Here is a 17625-nt window from a genome sequence, read left to right as displayed (position 1 = left end):
AAATCTCTCCTGGATCATTGTAGTTCTCAGCCAGTTTCTGATCCTCCTCATTGCTGAGAAACTTCTCTCTGATGTCGCTGATCCAATGGGCAGTGTCAGTGCAAGCTGGAGTAATGGGAAGAAGTTTGGATAGCTCTCCTTGCTCACTTCGTTTTGCAGGTCCTTCAGGTTAATGGGAGATTGGACAGCACATTTTATCAGGTCCATTTCTGCTGTCACCAGCTGTGGATGGACGATCTTGAGGCTTGCATATTTTCTCAGAAGTGGTTCAATGCCTTTCTTCTCACACTTTATCACAGCATCACATGCCGCTGCAAGCTCCATGGCTTCACCTGAAAACCGTCTGTCCAACTCGGCCATCATATTGTCCAGCACAGGGAGATATAAATGACAGTAGATGGCGTGAGCCTCAAATTGTCCGTCTATTTCCTCATTCCTTTCATCTCGTTGGCGCTGCCCAAGTGTGGCCCCCACTACATACTGGTAAAGCGACAAAGGGAGTCTTGAACTTCTTTTTCGCTTTGCCATGGAGGGGGGGTCACTTTCTGCAGTGGCAACTGGCATGCCGACGTCCTCGCCAAACTGCTTGATCTGGCTCCATATGTCTTGCCAACCTTCCTCCTCTCCTCTGCGTTCCCTCAAGTGTGCTCTCAGACTGTTGATCGTGGAGGCAGCATCTGCAAGTGTTGTGGATTTGGACTGAAGTTTCTTGTGAACAACGTGCACAACCCGCAGTAGGTCCTCAAGGATAATGAGGCAGGCGATGAAGCCAGGTGTGGTCATGTGATTATACAACCCACTTGCTTCCACTGACCATTTCTCTCCTTCATCCACCATCTCCTTCAGACAGCGTGTGATAGGCACATAATGTGATTTAACCGCAAAGACGCATCGCCATTTGCTCACCCAACGCATGTCACTGGGTTGCCCAATTTCCTTTGCCTTCATCTCGAGTGTTTTCTGCATCGCCAGAAACCTGTGGTGGTTGCTTGGTTCTGAAAACACGGAGTACAGCTTATCAATAACATTTAACGTCATTTTGATGTCTCTGTTGACTGTGCATGATTCCACCAGGACCAGATTAAGTTTATGGGCCATGCAGTGTACGTAGATGGCAAAGGGGTAATCTTCCTTGATACGCTGCTGCACTCCAGTTAAATGCCCAGACATAACTGAGGCCCCATCATACGACTGTGCGACTATTGGGACGTCCTGCAGTCCACATGACTCCAACCCCTTCTTGATACCCTCAACAATCCCAGCAGCATCTCGGGAGGCAGAGCAGTCAATGAAGCAGATTAATCGCTCCTTAACCTGTAGCTTTTCTGCATATCTGATAGACACAGACAGTTGTTCAGACTTTGATGATTTGGCCTCATCCGCGATAACCGTGAAAAAAGCAGTCTCACGCACTGCATTTGCTATTTCCTCTCTGACTAGCTCTGCACACAAAGAGATGACCTCGTTTTGAAAATCTGGACTTGTACAATTAAAGTACTTCTCATCCTGCATTTTGTGGAAACTTGGGTCATACTTGCCGAGGAAGTCGCACAGACTCAAAACGTTTCCCTTTGTTTCATCATCATCATCCGGCTTGCTTTTATCTGTTTCTGTATCGACTGTATTTGTGTGCTTTTTTTCATTTTTATTTTCTTGTATTTCCTTTTTTCTCCATTGTATTTCCCGATGTCCACGGAAAGGGAGGCCCAGTTGAGACAGCAGCTTAACGACATCCACGACCTTTGTCAAATACTCCCTGTTTTTATCCACTGTGTTCTGGTGACTGGTTGACAAGTGGACTCTGACAGATCCATGCTTTTCAGTTTCCTTGTAGCCCTCCCACAGTCTCATGCAGGCCTTGTGTTTTTCACAAGAGCTATGCTTTATCAGCCTCTCAGTTAGCTTACTCCAATATCGCCCGCCTTGTTTAGCTAGTGTGTCTTCCTCCTCTCCAATCTCCTTGGAAAAGTGGCGGCAACAAAAACAAAACACTGCGTCCCTTGAAACCGAGTACTCCAGCCACGGATGCTTGTTATAAAAGAATGCAGAAAAGCAACGATTTCTATCTCCAATTTTGTGTCTTGGGAAAACGGGAAGCACTGGCTGTTTGGGGCCCACACTTTTATCTCCTAGGTCACTGGGAAGTTGACCGCCATCAGAGGCTGTCTCACAGGGATTGCAAGCGGCGGGAGCTGCGGTGCCGACCGGCGCCAAGATGTGGTGGCTGGTCGACGGGCGAGGCGGGACTGGCGGGTCCGGAGCAGGTGCAGCTTGGGTGGCAGCAACGGTGGCGCTGGAACTTGAATCCGAAACTGGAGTTGTTTTGGTTGCGAAGAACCAGCGTATATCCATTTTTTTAGTCTTCTCCTGTCAGGTTTTGGCGGCTGGCAGACTCGACTTGTCTGAATTTGAGTGCTCAAAGTGCGCATGTGCGTGCAGCGTGTGAGGGCGCAGCAGCTGCACAGATCGTCTGTGTAGACTCATTTTTGAGTAATGTTCTGTCTCTAACAGCAATACACACTGAGACAATATGTTTGTGGATTTAAATGTATTATGTTTATTGAGTTTGCATTTATTGATATGCGTTCCAGAGTTATATTTATCTAGGCCACCTACTATCTGTACATCATAACTAAAAAAAAAAAAAAAAAGACTCCGGCCACCAGGGGGTGCCGGGCACCCCGGGAACCCCCCCAAACTTCGCCTATGGTTAGCTCTGATCACCTATGATAAATGCGCCACACCTAATCGCTGGCCATTCAGCCACATAGCTCCCTCTATGCAAATCAAACTGTAGACGGTGGGAAAGCACCTACAGTATTGTTTTAAATAATGGTCGGAATGTGACCTGTTATGGGATTAGTTTTAGAAAGAACTGCACCAGCTTCATCCACGCTGGCGTTACTTTTATCACCTGCTCAGTTTCATTTCATTTGACAAAATGTCTTTACATATACATTTAATAGATTGTATTATTATCCACCTTTTTGTTTTATGTCCTTTTATTTAAAACATTATTTGAGACTTCATCTTCTGGTTCAAATTTCCATAAATGTAATTTGTATAATCACTCTTTTGTCTTTATTCTACATGAAAATGTTAGAGATTCCATTCAAATCTGTTGATTATTCAGATCTTCCTCAGGCTAGGAATAGTATGTTGAGTTTTTAATGCTAAATGTATATCATGTTCTCACAGGATATAGAATGAAACAACACAGTTTGTATCCATTGTGTATGAATGCTTCAGCTCTTCAGACCAACATAGTGAGATGTGAGCATGTTCCTAATTGTGTTGGTATGCAACCTAGGTCTGCTCTGTTTAATAAAGCAAATCTGCACTTTTATATTGCAGAATTTGTTAAATTAAAGCAGTCTTTAATTGTTTGTCTAAAAATAGCAATATGCTTTTGAAATGTAACATGTCTTTGAAAAAATAACAGTATACAGTTTATATTGTGTATCACCTTTAGCTTGAAAATACATAGATGTGTTTTTTTAATCTAATAAATAGACAGACAGACACTTTATCAATCCCAAATTGGGAAATTATTTAACAGCAGCAGTGTGTTCAGGTATTAAAATATTTAAAGTTGAAATAAAGTATGAACTACACATCACAAGTATAATGCACAGCAATCCATAAGATAAGTCCGATATGTTCATGAAAACTCCCCAGGAGGCACCGACACTAACGTGGACGAGTGGACTCCGGAGTTTGCTGCATGAGTTGCACTGTATGATCTATGGTGTAGTGGGCTTTCACTCAAAAACTGAGTAGCCAATGGGGACGCACCCTTGAAAGTCCCGCCCACCTGGGATGTTTGTGTCAAAATCTCAAACAAAAAATGAGGGAGCGCAAAAGAGAAAGATGCAGAGAGAGCAAAAGTCTGATCATTGAGAAAGAAGAAACAAGAACTGCAAACAAAAACCTATGTTAAAACAAAGAAAAAAGACTTATAGTTTACATGATTAAACAAATGATTTGTTTGCAACTTATATTTTATTTTGCTTGACTTCGTTTTTTTTTCTTTTAAACTCATAGTTTTGCTTTATTCTGAGAAAGTGTTGCTTTATCTTTATGATACAAAACTAATCCCATAACCTGTGAGCCTTCTGAATTACCGTGGGACAGCACATTCTAAACTAAAATGTTCAATCAATAAAGTACCATCTTATCTTATCTTAATAATATCTTCATATTAATAATAATAATAAATCATACAGTATGTGTCCGAAAGGGAGCAGGAGGAAGCAAACACAAAAATATACAAAAAATATACTGCATATTAAAGCAAACGATTGTAAAGGTTAAAGTATGAGCATAACAAATAAAGAAGTGTAATGTAAACATTTACATTATTATTATGATTATTTAATATATAAAGACTATATATTATTGAATTAGAAGATTAGATATACTTTATTTGATCTAAAATATTGATGTGTTCAAATGCTCTTCAAAACACACCTGAAAGTCCATGAAACTTGTCTTTCTGTATTTGTGAATGAAGCGCCATCTCCTGGTTAAAACCTGAAATTGAAAATCTGGCAACGCCCTCTTGGAAAATAGTGGGAGGGCTTAACATTCCTCTATACTGGTCTTTGGCTGGTGGTAGGCAGGAAGCTGTAAGCTGGAGTCCGAAATTCAGTGCTCCATCTGTATAACGGCGTTACTGAATGGGAATAGGTAACTAGTAACGTTATTAGTTACCGCAAAAATGTAGTTGCGTTACAGTAATGCGTTAGTTTGTAACACGTTAGTCCCAACACTGGTAAACACACACCTGATCACCTGAGAGCTGCCGTTTCATTCAGACTGTTTAAAAAAAAACAACGGTCTGATTTTAACAACTCAATGTGTGATTGTTATAGCAGTAATATTAGACAGTAATAATTAGGGATGCACCGAATATTCGGCCGCCGAATATTATCGGCCGAAAATGGTTAAAAAGTCCCTTTCGGCTTTCGGCCGAAAGGGTTCTAGCACCGAAAAAATATCACCGAATGTCAGAGAACAGGGTTACGTTGGTAAGCTAACGTGTTGTTGTGATGACGTAATCAAAACGCGGCGACAAGCACGGCGCGCGACCATGCTCGCGGCTGGCTCACAGCCAACATGTCTGCCGCTTGGAGATATTTAAAAATATCAGAAAAAGAGGCGCGGATTGTGATTTGTAAAACGTGTTCAGCTGACATTTCTCGAGGGGGTGTAACTGCAAAGACTTGCACTTCGGGATTACTCCACCACTTGAAATCAAAACACCCGGACAAATATGCGGAGTAAGATCAAATCACAAGCACTGACAGCGAGAGACTGTTCAGCGCTGCCTCTCATGTGCTTGATGAGAAGAGGAACAGACTTATGGCTGATAAAGCAGAGAAGCTACTGTTCATTAAAAAGAACCTCCCACTTTTCCTTAATAAGTAGACGAGGCTGGCTTATCATAAGCTTATCTAGTTCTACATGTCTACTCTATACCCACTTTCCTGAATAATTTTCATTGTGAGTTTTAATTCACCATCTCAGGTTATCATTAGGGGGAAATGACCGCAGCACAGTGTTCAATATATTGTACTTTCTGTATCTAAATGATACAATGTTGTTTACATTGCTCATGAGGAGAGACCACCTTATTTGCAGATTCTTGAAATTGTAATTTAATTTGTAATTGATTGTGGATTTTGTATCCAGTTTTCACTTTATGTATCTTTATACAATGTTTACTACTTTGCTTATGAGGACAGACAGCCTTATTTACAGATTCTTGAAATTCAATTGTAATTTCATTTGTAAATAGTTACATTCATGTGGATTTATCCATTTGTATGCATGCACTTATAGGTGCATTTGCTGTTGTTGAAGGCCTGGTTGTTACAGTCTTTATTTACACTATTTTGTTGTTGGCCTACTGGCCTAGATGTTTATGCATTTTTAAAGCACCTTGGCTTTGTTCTGAATGCACTTTGTTGTAGTTATCCTACAGAGAAAAGAAAATGCACTTGACTTGGAATGAATGTACTGTATGCATTCAAAAGTGCTGAATAAATGTTTTATGGACCCATAATAGTGATTATTATTTAAGTTAAGTTTTGCCATAATCATTTATTTTTCCATAATCAGGCAGCTGAACAACATTGGTAAAAAATGTATACATCATATATATATATTTCTATTAATCATTTTCGGCCTTTCGGCATTCGGTTTTCGGCCAACTGTTTCCTATAGTACACTGTACATAGTATTGTTTGCCCGTGGGATTAGGATTATCGGTAGTGAGAGCCGTGCTGCATTTTCCTCCGGTCGGATGTGATATAAAAACAAAGCGATTATTTTTGTTGTTGTAAACTCACGTGGATTAAACTACATGTATGAGTGCATTCATTTCAATTCGCAAACATATGATACATTAAATGATCGTGAGGATGATGATTGAAAATCGTTTGTTTGAGCCGAGCTGCATTTCCTGATGAAAAAACATAGCGATGGTTTTTACTTACACCTACGTGAATTAAACAACATTATTTTGTTAAATAAAAACATGGTGATGTTTTGTAAATAATTATGTCTCTTATTTAGCACATAATATGATCCTATCCGTGACATATGGATCTTAACAAATATCCGCTATATCAGATACCTGTAGATCTATCAGCTGTTTATTTCACATGAGTTCCTGTGTGGCAGCTTTTCACGGCTCCCCCTGGTGGATCCATGATCCATTGCAGCTGGTTTAATTAAAATCACATTTATTTATCAAGGGGGCGTATCAAGTCCTGCGGGGGGGGTTTCCTTTTCAGCAGGGGCCCACCCCGTGCAGATCACAGACCCGCACGGGTAGGCGTCTGAAATGAAGCGCTACATCTGTACGTCTTGCGGAGCTGTACCGGAGGGGAGAGAGAGAGCAGCGAAGGGGGGGAGAGAGATGTAATACAGTTTCCTGATAAACGTTTTGTTTGATAGGTGCTTGTGTGGGAAATGCCAGCCCATGACCTGTGCTGCAGCAACCCAGTCTCACGGCATTTTGTGTTATAGTCACAACATTTAATCTATTGATTCGTGTTCAACAACACGATTGTCCCCTTTTTTTTTCGTGTCACACAGAACGATTTTAAAAGCAATGTATTTCTATTGGTAGTATGTTTCGTGCCTGCAGCACGTCTTTTTGTCCATTCGGGTCTTGTAAGACCGGAAGCTGTGGGGTTCATAAAAACATGTTCTTACTCAATATCAAGACACGATTTTTTTATTTATTTTAAATCGTATAATGTCTGACTTTTTTTGTCGTCTGTGAGGAAAAGAAATGGGGCTCAGAGCCTCAGAATACTGAAATCTGTTGTTTTTTTAAAATCTTTTTTTCCTTCTATTTTTCTATTATTTTCTAAATAACACACTGTTATTTACTCACCAATAACACACAATTATCCTTGTTTTTATATGTTTGTTTAATTCCATAATCTCTGGCTTTTTTGGCGTCCGTCAGGAACTGAATTTCAAAATACAAATAACCGGAAACAGACGTAGGCCTATAAGGGACATTTCGAGCATCATTGCGATACACAGCCACTGAACTGATTACCCAAGATCCTCAGCTATGGTTTAAGCTCGCTGATTGGATGTTTTAGCCGCAATGCATCTAGGGATATGGTGTTAATGCCATATCAAATCCCCAAAAAATTCTGAGTTTAGGATGGATTTAGGATTGCCCATAATCTCCAGCTATCGTTTAGGACTACTGTCCCCGTGATTAATCTTCAAGCTCTGGGATTGGATGTTAGAGTGGCAGTGCGCCAAGGTTATGCTGAGCGTCAAACAGCTGTTTGAAATGGAACGAAACAACGCCAGACTATCCAAAACTGGAATCGAACGCCCCCCCAGAACTACACATGTTGGCTGTTGTGTTTCGCAAAATGTTCTATGGGACGTCTCTACTGAACGTTTTCGTTTTCCCCACAAGTTGAAGTTGCCAGTATTAAACACATTGGTGTTATCAAATGTAAAACGTATAATTAATAAATGGGTGAAAATCGCTTGTATCCATAATGCGCAGCATTAATATATACCCACATGACAGCTCATTGTTACTTTGTAATTCTACTCCACTACAATTCAGAGGTTAACCTGGTATTTTTACTCCACTAAGTTACTTTGCAGATTCCCTTCTTCATCAACGTTGCGTGGACAGTCCCGAAGGAGTGGCAGACCGGGGTGGTGGTTCCCCTTTTTAAAAAGGAAGGATCAGAGGGTGTGTGCCAATTACAGAGGCATCACACTACTCAGCCTCCCCGGGAAAGTTTACTCTAAGATACTCGAAAGGAGGGTCAGGCCGATTGTCGAACCTCAGATTGAGGAGGAACAATGCGGATTCCGTCCTGGTCGTGGAACGACGGATCAGCTTTTTACTCTCGCAAGGATCCTGGAGGGGGCCTGGGAGTACGCTTATCCAGTCTACATGTGTTTTGTAGACTTGGAGAAGGCGTATGACCGGGTTCCCAGGGAGTCACTGTGGGAGGTGCTGCGGGAGTATGGGGTGAGGGGGTCTCTACTCAGGGCCATCCAATCTATGTACTCCCAAAGCGAGAGCTGTGTCCGGGTCCTCGGCAGTAAGTCGGATCCATTTCAGGTGAGGGTTGGCCTCCGCCAGGGCTGCGCTTTGTCACCAATCCTGTTTGTAATATACATGGATCGGATTTCGAGGCGTAGTCGTGGGGGAGGGGGTCTGCAGTTCGGTGGACTAAGGATTGCACCACTGCTTTTTGCAGATGATGTGGTTCTGATGGCTTCATCGGTCTGCGACCTTCAGCACTTACTGGATCGGTTCGCAACCGAGTGTGAAGCGGCTGGGATGAGGATCAGCACCTCCAAATCTGAGGCCATGGTTCTCAGCAGGAAACCGATGGACTGTCCACTCCAAGTAGGGAATGAGTCCTTACCCCAAGTGAAGGAGTTCAAGTATCTCGGGGTCTTGTTCTCGAGTGTGGGAACAATGGAGCATGAGATGGGTCGGAGAATCGGAGCAGCGGGAGCGGTACTGCAGTCTCTTTACCGCACCGTTGTGACGAAAAGGGAGCTGAGCCAGAAGGCAAAGCTCTTTGTCTACCGCGCCATTTTCGTTCCTACCCTCACCTATGGTCATGAAGGATGGGTCATGACCGAAAGAACGAGATCGCGGGTACAAGCGGCCGAGATGGGTTTTCTCCGCAGGGTGGCTGGTGTCTCCCTTAGGGATAAGGTGAGAAGTTCGGTCATCCGGGAGGGACTCGGAGTTTAACCGCTCCTCCTTTGCGTCGAAAGGAGCAAGTTGAGGTGGTTCGGGCACCTAGTTAGGATGCCACCTGGGCGCCTCCCTAGGGAGGTGTTCCAGGCACGTCCAGCTGGGAAGAGACCAAGGGGTAGACCTAGAACCAGATGGAGGGATTATATCTCTTCGCTGGCCTGGGAGCGCCTTGGGATCCCCCAGTCAGAGCTGGTTGATGTGGCCAGGGAAAAGAAAGTTTGGGGCTCTCTGCTGGAACTGCTACCTCCGCGACCCGACCACGAATAAGCGGGAGAAGATGGATGGATGGGTGGACTTTGCAGATTCTGATTAATGATGTAAAATATAAACAACCCTTAAATCAGACTTTAGTTACAACTGAGTAAAATTCAGGGAAGGTGATTGTCAAGTGCCAACAATCAGGAGAGATATTTGATAGTTGGTGCTTGAGACTAAACATGCAATTGACACTAATGGAAACGAGTAATAAAGTATATTCATTATTCTCTACTAATAGTTCATTAAAGACTATATAATGGCTATTTTGCACATCCCTTTCAAGATTTCAAGATTTTCTAAGGTTTATTGCATATCATATACACAACTATGGTGTAGTTATGCAATGAATGAAAAACTTGGGTCGCAGCTAAGGTTCCTGAACAGTGCATTACAAGACATCTATCAATATGTGTGTATACCTCCACCATTAAACTGTCATATTCTGCACATTTCTTATACTATCTACATACATAAGAGTATAATTCATATGTATAATATCAGTTAAAATAAGTGCTTCAACATTGTTAACATTGCAGGAAAGCAATATATTAGGCGTTAAGTACTTTGTCAGGCTTGATATTTATCTTTTGACACCCCCAAAGCTTTTTTCTTATTTAAAAGAAGACCTTAATCTAAAGTATTATTTAATGTTTGAATAAAGGTTGATTCCTTGTTCTGTTTTGCACCTCCTCCTATTAATATCTTTGTACATCCTGCACTAAACTGTTTTATTGTAGAGATCACTTCTAGTATCTTCTTGATTTTTTATATTCTATATATTTCTATCATTGACCTTCTACTTTCCCCCTATGAAAGTATGTACTCTTAATATTTTTTTCATCAAATATAACACATAAAAACAATAATTCAATAACGTGCTTTAACCACTAGGCGGTGCACACAAGGTACACAAAGCCATAATAACTTTGTATTATTAGTGTAGGACACTTATGCATGTACAACATCTGAAGATGTGTAGTTTTATTCATGTTTTCACATAATTTTACAGCATATTGCTATATTATTTCAGACTCACTATTTACATTCTTATATTCAAAGAAAATCAGTAATATCTCTAAAAACTACAAGTCCTTCTATATCAGCTGTGCAACGTTATGGTGTAAATATAAACCTATCTACGAATTAGATCAAATGTAAAAGTCAGCCGAACTAGTGTTGATACTGCGAGGAGGCGTATTATGTGAAGAGAAATTGAAGATGTTGTTTAATTGTTGATATATTTATGATCCACGTCAATTATTCAGTTTCGGCGGCATTTCTTCCAGTTTTTCCAAAGGTCTTCTCATCAGGGCTCTATAAATAAAGAACTATGGCAGATCTGTAATATGTATTGCAGCCGAACCGTGTATTACAATGCCGTTATATGATGACTTTCAAAGAGAAAAGCAAAAACACTCGGAATAAAGTATTATTTTCTTTAAAAAGGTTTTTGGATTTGATATGGCATGAACACCATATCCCTACATGCATTGCGGCTAAAACATCCAATCAGCGAGCTTAAACCATAGCTGAGGATCTTGGGTAATCAGTTCAGTGGCTGTGTATCGCAATGATGCTACGTCTGCTTCCGGTTCCGTCACGTAAGGTATCACATGACATGAAAGGGAGCAAGGTCATTGGACAGACAAATTACAAATTAATTTAGGTTGCCTGGTTACTTTGAAGACTGCGTGAACCGGTCAATGCCATTGGCAAAAAAATATATATATAGTTTTGATGGTTACGCCACTGCCACCTCCCCTGAACATGGGTCGACTGAAGAGTCTTGTCATGCCTGCCTACAAGCAGTAGTGCTGAGCAAAGTTACTAGAAGGCAACCACACACTTGTAAAAAAAACACACTTTATAAAGTCAGGCAACACTAACCATGCTTCGTGTTATTCTGTTTATTTGTACCTTACTTTGACCATCCGTTCGCAGTTATTGATCACTGTGGAGAGCAGGCAGAATGTTGTTTTGTATTATAGCAGCTATCGGATGGAATCAATACATGGGCTGCACAGGTTGTCATATCCGACTATCACAAATAGAATCATAATGAAAAATACGCCGGTAAAATGTGCCTGTAGAAAATAGCAAGTAGTCAGTTTAGCTTGGTTGCTATGCTAACATCACCCATTTTATACCAGAGAAACTTTCATAACAGCGTTGTGATGCCAAACAGCGTCAATTCAGACACACATTCACTTAAGGGGAATTGGGGATATGTATCAGCTGCTTGTGTGATAGTCAGACAGTGAATACTTTAGATCGGCCGCTGCCATGTGAGGTAACCCGGAGCTAACGGGAGAATAAACTCCCGTGGAAGAGCAGCCAGCACTGCAGCAGTCAAATGCTGCTGAAACACATTGATAAAGAGAATGCAATTCCTGAAGAAATTGCTAGTGGGAATGCTTTATGCTGAAAAGCTGATGCTGAATTGCTATGCTGAAATGTAATGTGTAAGAAGAAAGTGAATAATTTAGATTGAAATGATCCATGAACACTGGGGGCTTGAATGTGTGATGAGAGAAGAAAAGAAAGTAAAAACGCTTGGAAAAGCAGCAGAATATTTGAACTGCAAACTTTTGAACTAACTTGATGGTGAATGATCTGTCGCCATACCAACGGCATTTGATGACATCCCATAATACGCTTAGATGCGTTGATGGCTGCATCGTTACCAAACCTGTGAAGTTTTGGGCCGTTTGGAGCATTTTCACTGAAGTTATGATAAAACCGTGTTTCATGGCGAGCCTTGTGTTACCATGGCAACGGCATTTGAAGAAATCTCAAAACTCTCACGTAGATGTCGTCACAGCTGGACTGTTAGCACATATGTGAAGTTTGAGCACTTTTTGAATATTTTCATAGGAGTTATAGCGATATCGTGTTTTATGGCGAGGGATTCCATGGTTTCCATTGTTCCATGGAAACGGCATATGGTGAGATCTCAGATTTGGCGTAGAGCTGTTGAGGCATGGACCGGTGATATACAAATGAAGATTGGGGGACGATTGGACCGTGTCCATTAGACTTACAGCGACAACGTGTTTCATGGGGAGTGGTCTGTTGCCATGGCAACGGCATCTGATGACACCCCATAATACGCTTAGATGCGTTGATGGCTGCATCGTTACCAAACCTGTGAATTTTTGGGCCGTTTGGAGCAATTTCACTGAAGTTATGAGAAAACTGTGTTTCATGGCGAGCATTGTGTTCCCATGGCAACGGCATTTGAAGAAATCTCAAAACTGTCCCGTAGATCTCGTCACGGCTGGACTGTTACCACACGTGAAGTTTGAGCACTTTTTGAACATTTTCATAGGAGTTAATGTATAGCGACATCGTCTTTTATGGCGAGGGATGCGTTTCCATGGAAACGGCATATGATGACACCCCATAATTGACGTAGAGCTGTTGAGGGCAGGACCATTAAGTTACCATTATCTGAAGTCTGCTGCTCTGAGCATGTCAGTTGGAGTTATGACATCATCGTGTTCCATGACACAGGTGTTTATATTTGAGCTAACGAGGTGTGCAGAGATCAAAGGTTTCCATTGTTCTGAATGAGAGATAAACCTCTTACATGTGAACGTTTTCTTGAAGAACCATAAAAGATATCGGTGAAATTTCAAAGCGTGAAGCATCTCAAGGAACTTGAGAATCTGAATTGTGCTTTTTGTGTACTTTCGGGTCAATAATGTGGCCTTTTTGGCAGATTAACTAAAGGTGTGCGGCTGCTGCTGTGAGGAAATATCAGCCTGAAATGACAATGGGCTTTAATGGAGACATGTTGAAAGTTTTTGTCACTTCATGCCAGAGATGGAGTACTCGAGTCCTGGACTCGACTCGGACTCGAGTGCCGATTTTCGGGACTCGTGACTCGACTCGGACTCGCACACTGATTGATGTGACTCGGACTTGGACCTTTTGAATTATTGCGCATGCTGACTTGGACTCGGACTCATGAATTTTCCCCCCCACGATGACTCGGACTCGACTCGTACATTGACGCTCTGACTTGGACTCGGACTCGAGCAAATTTTCTCTGGAGTCTGATGTCCTCTATCCTGGCGTGTGCACCTGCGAGGCGAGTTCACGTACTGGGCCCCGCTATTCCAGTCTAAAGATGTCTAGAGACCACACCCCGCATCTTGCTGTATGCTTCCATACATTCTGCTTCCACATTGGAAAAGAGCATTGCAAAATGCAAAAAAAATAAGAACCACTCCTCCTTCGCGTCGAAAGGAGCCAGTTGAGGTGGTTCGGGCACCTAGTTAGGATGCCACCTGGGCGCCTCCCTAGACTCGGACTTGGACTCGGACTCGAACACAGGTAATGATGACTCGGACTCGACTCGGACACTCCTTGGGTGACTCGGACTTGGACTCGGACTCGAACACAGGTAATGATGACTCGGACTCGGACACTCCTTGGGTGACTCGGACTTGGACTCGGGCTCGAACACAGGTAATGATGACTCGGACTCGACTCGGACACTCCTTGGGTGACTCAGACTTGGACTCGGACTCGACCACGACTCTCCCTTGGTGACTCGGACTCGGACTCGAAGTGGTGACTCGAGAGTGACTTGGACCCGACTTAGTCCCCCGTTGTTCTTGTTGTTGTTGTGAGTGCCGTTGGGGAGCAAATCAGCGATGTAAACGATGACGTCATGACGCCGCAGTGGCAGCACCAGTCGTGCTCTGGGCGGTGTGAACAGAGCGGGAGCAGAAAAGGGAAGCCGGAGCTGAACCAGAAAAGCTCTAGCAGGTCAACCATGCTGTCAGCAGCTGATCCAGATGATGTCCTGATGATGTTTACCAGCCCTCCTCCAGCCTGTTTGCTTTCCATTAGAGCCACATTGACACCTACCCTTAGTAGGAGGGACCAGGCTTCAGCTGTGGGGGGTCCGAGCGATACGTCTGTACCGCTGCAGGACTAATGAAGGAATTCTGATTCTGATTTCCACCCAAGTCTGTTATCTGAGCTCCTCTTGTAGAGCAGCTGCTGAGTAGACCTCTCACTGGGATCTGGGTTACAGATGTAGCAGAATTACTCTCTGAAACTACATTAATAAAACATTTGAGAGTAAGAGTCGATGGACATGCACTCTGGAGCTCAATGAAAGAGGCTGATGTGTAATTCATGGACTTCAGACTGGGATTGGTGGCCTCCTCTCATTCCCTGCCTGATCATGTCCTCGTTTGATTTGGTCCTATTTAGTTAACCCATATTTTACTCTTTTCATTCATTCCCTCCCAAAGCCTCCCTCCCGGTTCACGGCTGGGTGCCCCCCTCTCCGGCCCACCTCTCTCTGAGCTCAGTGGACGAGACCACCGAGGGGTCCGAGAGCACGTCCGGCTCCAGAGCGGGACACGACCTGCAGCTGATGGTGAGTCAGCCCCAAGCACTGCAGCACCATTCAACTCAGCAATTATTGAGTCCATAAAGACTCATTTTTTTTAAAACAGGTGAAATGCTTATCAACTTGTTTCCAATATTTTGCAAAAAATAGCATTATAAGATGACAGATTGAGATACCAAATTCCAGAAAGAAACACACTTAATTTAAGAAAGCCTTCAAAAGTATTCAAAAACAACCCTTTAATATCGTCTTATTTAGTAAGATTAGTAGTCATACTGTGATGTTTTCTCCTCTCCACAGTCCCACTGTTAGAACTACTAAATGAGCAAATCAGTGATTATTTGTAGATTTTTCTATTTAAGTATTTCTTTTTTTATTGGATTATTGATAAATTGATTTTAAATTTCTGTTTTGTAATAGTTTGTTTTCCTCCTAAAGTATAGGGGGGCTCGCGTATGGATTATTGACCTATCAAGTCCCAGTGGCATTTAAAACCTTATTAAATTGGAGACACCCTTTTACACATCAAGAAGAAATAGAAAAACCCCAGCAGTCACAAGAAGTAATGTCTGTGTCCACCTGGTGAAAGTAATAAAGATGTATTATCCGCTGTCTGGTGCAGCTGGAGATGCCGATAAGGGTATTGAGGTTTTACCAAAACTTTACATTTGGTTGCCATATAACTTCGTCGTAGATGGTAGTTGTAGTATTTCCAGATACCGTGAATAGTAGTCTGAAATCACAAGGTAGTTGTGCTTGTTATGTTCGCAGAGGTCGAGAGCGATTCTTTTCCACGGACGATCAGGCAGCGGTGTTGAAATAAGCGGCTCCCTTTGTTGAGCCCACTTCTGCTCCTGGCAGCTCTTGCATATGTTGACAATGTTCTTAATGTCTACAGAGAGCCCCGGCTCCCAAACTGATGCATTCGCCCTTTCTCTGCATTTTGAGAGCCCCTGGTGTCCCTCATGTATTTTCTGCAAAATGTCTGCTCTCAGTGACCCCGGAACCACAATCCTGTTTCCTCGTATGACTAAGCCATCAGCTTCCGATAGCTCATTTTTCACTTTGGTGTATAGTCCCTGATGTTCAGTGGAACATTAATACTGTATTCAGGCCATCCTGCCCTAATCAGCTTGATGACAGCCTGAAGCTCACTGCCTTTGTGTGTGTCTGTGGGCTTTGGGACAGTGTGTCGGCGACAACAATGGTCTTCCCAGGCAAATGCTCTGCTAAAGGTCTGTACCTCATGAGCCTCATTAGTAGAGGCTGACATCTCAAGGGGACGTTATCTAGGCTTTGTTTGTTGATCAGTGGCACTAATGGCTTGTGGTCGATCTCCAGCCTGAACTGATCCAAGCCACATAGATACTTGTTGAACTTCTCACAGGCCCATACGCTAGCCAAGCACTCCTTTTCTATCTGGGCGTAGAGTGTCTCCGCTTCTGTGAGACGCCTCGTACAGAAGGCTACTGGCTTCCACTCCTCCTCATGGAGCTGGAGGAGGACCCCCCCCCCAGGCCATAGCTACTGGCATCAGCAGACACCGCTGTGGCTTTAGCCACATCATAGAAGACAAGAACAGGTTCCGTGGTCAGCATTGTCTTAATGATCTCAAAAACTGACTGCTGTGAGTGACCCCAGGTCCAGATGTTCCTGCTCTTCAGAAGCTCGTACAGCGGTTGACCTATTGTGGAAAGGTTTAGAACGTACCTACCCAGGTAGTTCACCATGCCCAGGACTCTTTTCAGCTCATGGACGTTTCCTGGTGGAGCCAGCTGATGTATGGCTTCAACTTTATCAGGGTCGGGCCTGACTCCTGACTGGTCGATGAGATGTCCCAGAAAGCGTAGCTGGCTTTGTCTGAGGGAGAATTTCTCTTCATTATGTTTTAAACCTGCTGACTCAACACGCTGTAGTACCTTCTCGAGTCTGGCGTTGTGCTGTTCTGTCGATGTCCCATAGACCAGGATATCGTCCATGAAGACTTCAACGCCTTCCAGCCCCTGCAGAGTCTGGATCAGGAGTCGTTGGCAGTGGTGTCGGAGGGGAGAATGCTGAGGAAACTTCTCAGCATTCTGGACAACGGGTCTCACCCCCTGCATACCACACTGGTTTCCTACCGGAGCACTTTCAGCCACAGACTGAGATCACCCATAACCACCACATATCGCCACAGGAGGTCTTTCCTCCCAGTGGCAATCAAACTCTTTAACTCTTCACCCCTAAGTAAAGGGCACTGAGAACTCCCACACCAACACTGTAGTGGCCGTTTGTCCTAAACTTAAACTCAAAATAAGTTAAAACCTTCAAACGGATCACTTCTGGCACCCTGGGCAGGTAATGTACGCAGTGTAGAAAGTCAACCAATTTCCAGGCATGGGTTCTGTCGTTGAGGCTGGTTTTATTGTTTTCTCGGTCACAAACAATTCTTTCTCCTTGTACAAACAATCCTCTCTCGTGCTGGTAAAAAACCATGTGCCCATTACCCAGGTGCAAAAACAGGTGGTCTGCCACTTCCTGCCTATATACACCCTTACCTGTGCTCACCACTACCCCCAGGTGTCTAAACCAAAAATCACACTAAATAAATTAACCCAAATAAAGACTAACATATAAAGCAAAGAAATTAACTAAACAAATTATTATTAACTTAACAGAATATTACCACAAATATATACTTCTAATGTGAGCAAAATCATAATAAACAAATTAAATGACA

The 17625-nt window shown here is 43.0% G+C and overlaps 1 protein-coding gene across 1 annotated transcript in view; it reads left to right on the top strand.

Moving 5' to 3' along the window:
• Positions 1-17625, top strand: part of spire2 (spire-type actin nucleation factor 2) — a 189957-nt gene that overhangs the window by 128215 nt on the left and 44117 nt on the right. Inside the window, exon 10 of the mRNA XM_079681872.1 lies at positions 14806-14933. Coding sequence (XP_079537998.1) covers positions 14806-14933 — 128 coding nt within the window. The remainder of the gene's footprint in view (positions 1-14805; positions 14934-17625) is intronic.

The sequence above is a fragment of the Notothenia rossii genome, assembly GCF_949606895.1.
Source record: "Notothenia rossii genome assembly, chromosome: 5".
Taxonomy (NCBI): domain Eukaryota; kingdom Metazoa; phylum Chordata; class Actinopteri; order Perciformes; family Nototheniidae; genus Notothenia; species Notothenia rossii.
The sequence above is the reverse complement of the archived record's forward strand: the minus strand, read 5'-3'. Positions and strand labels throughout refer to the sequence as shown.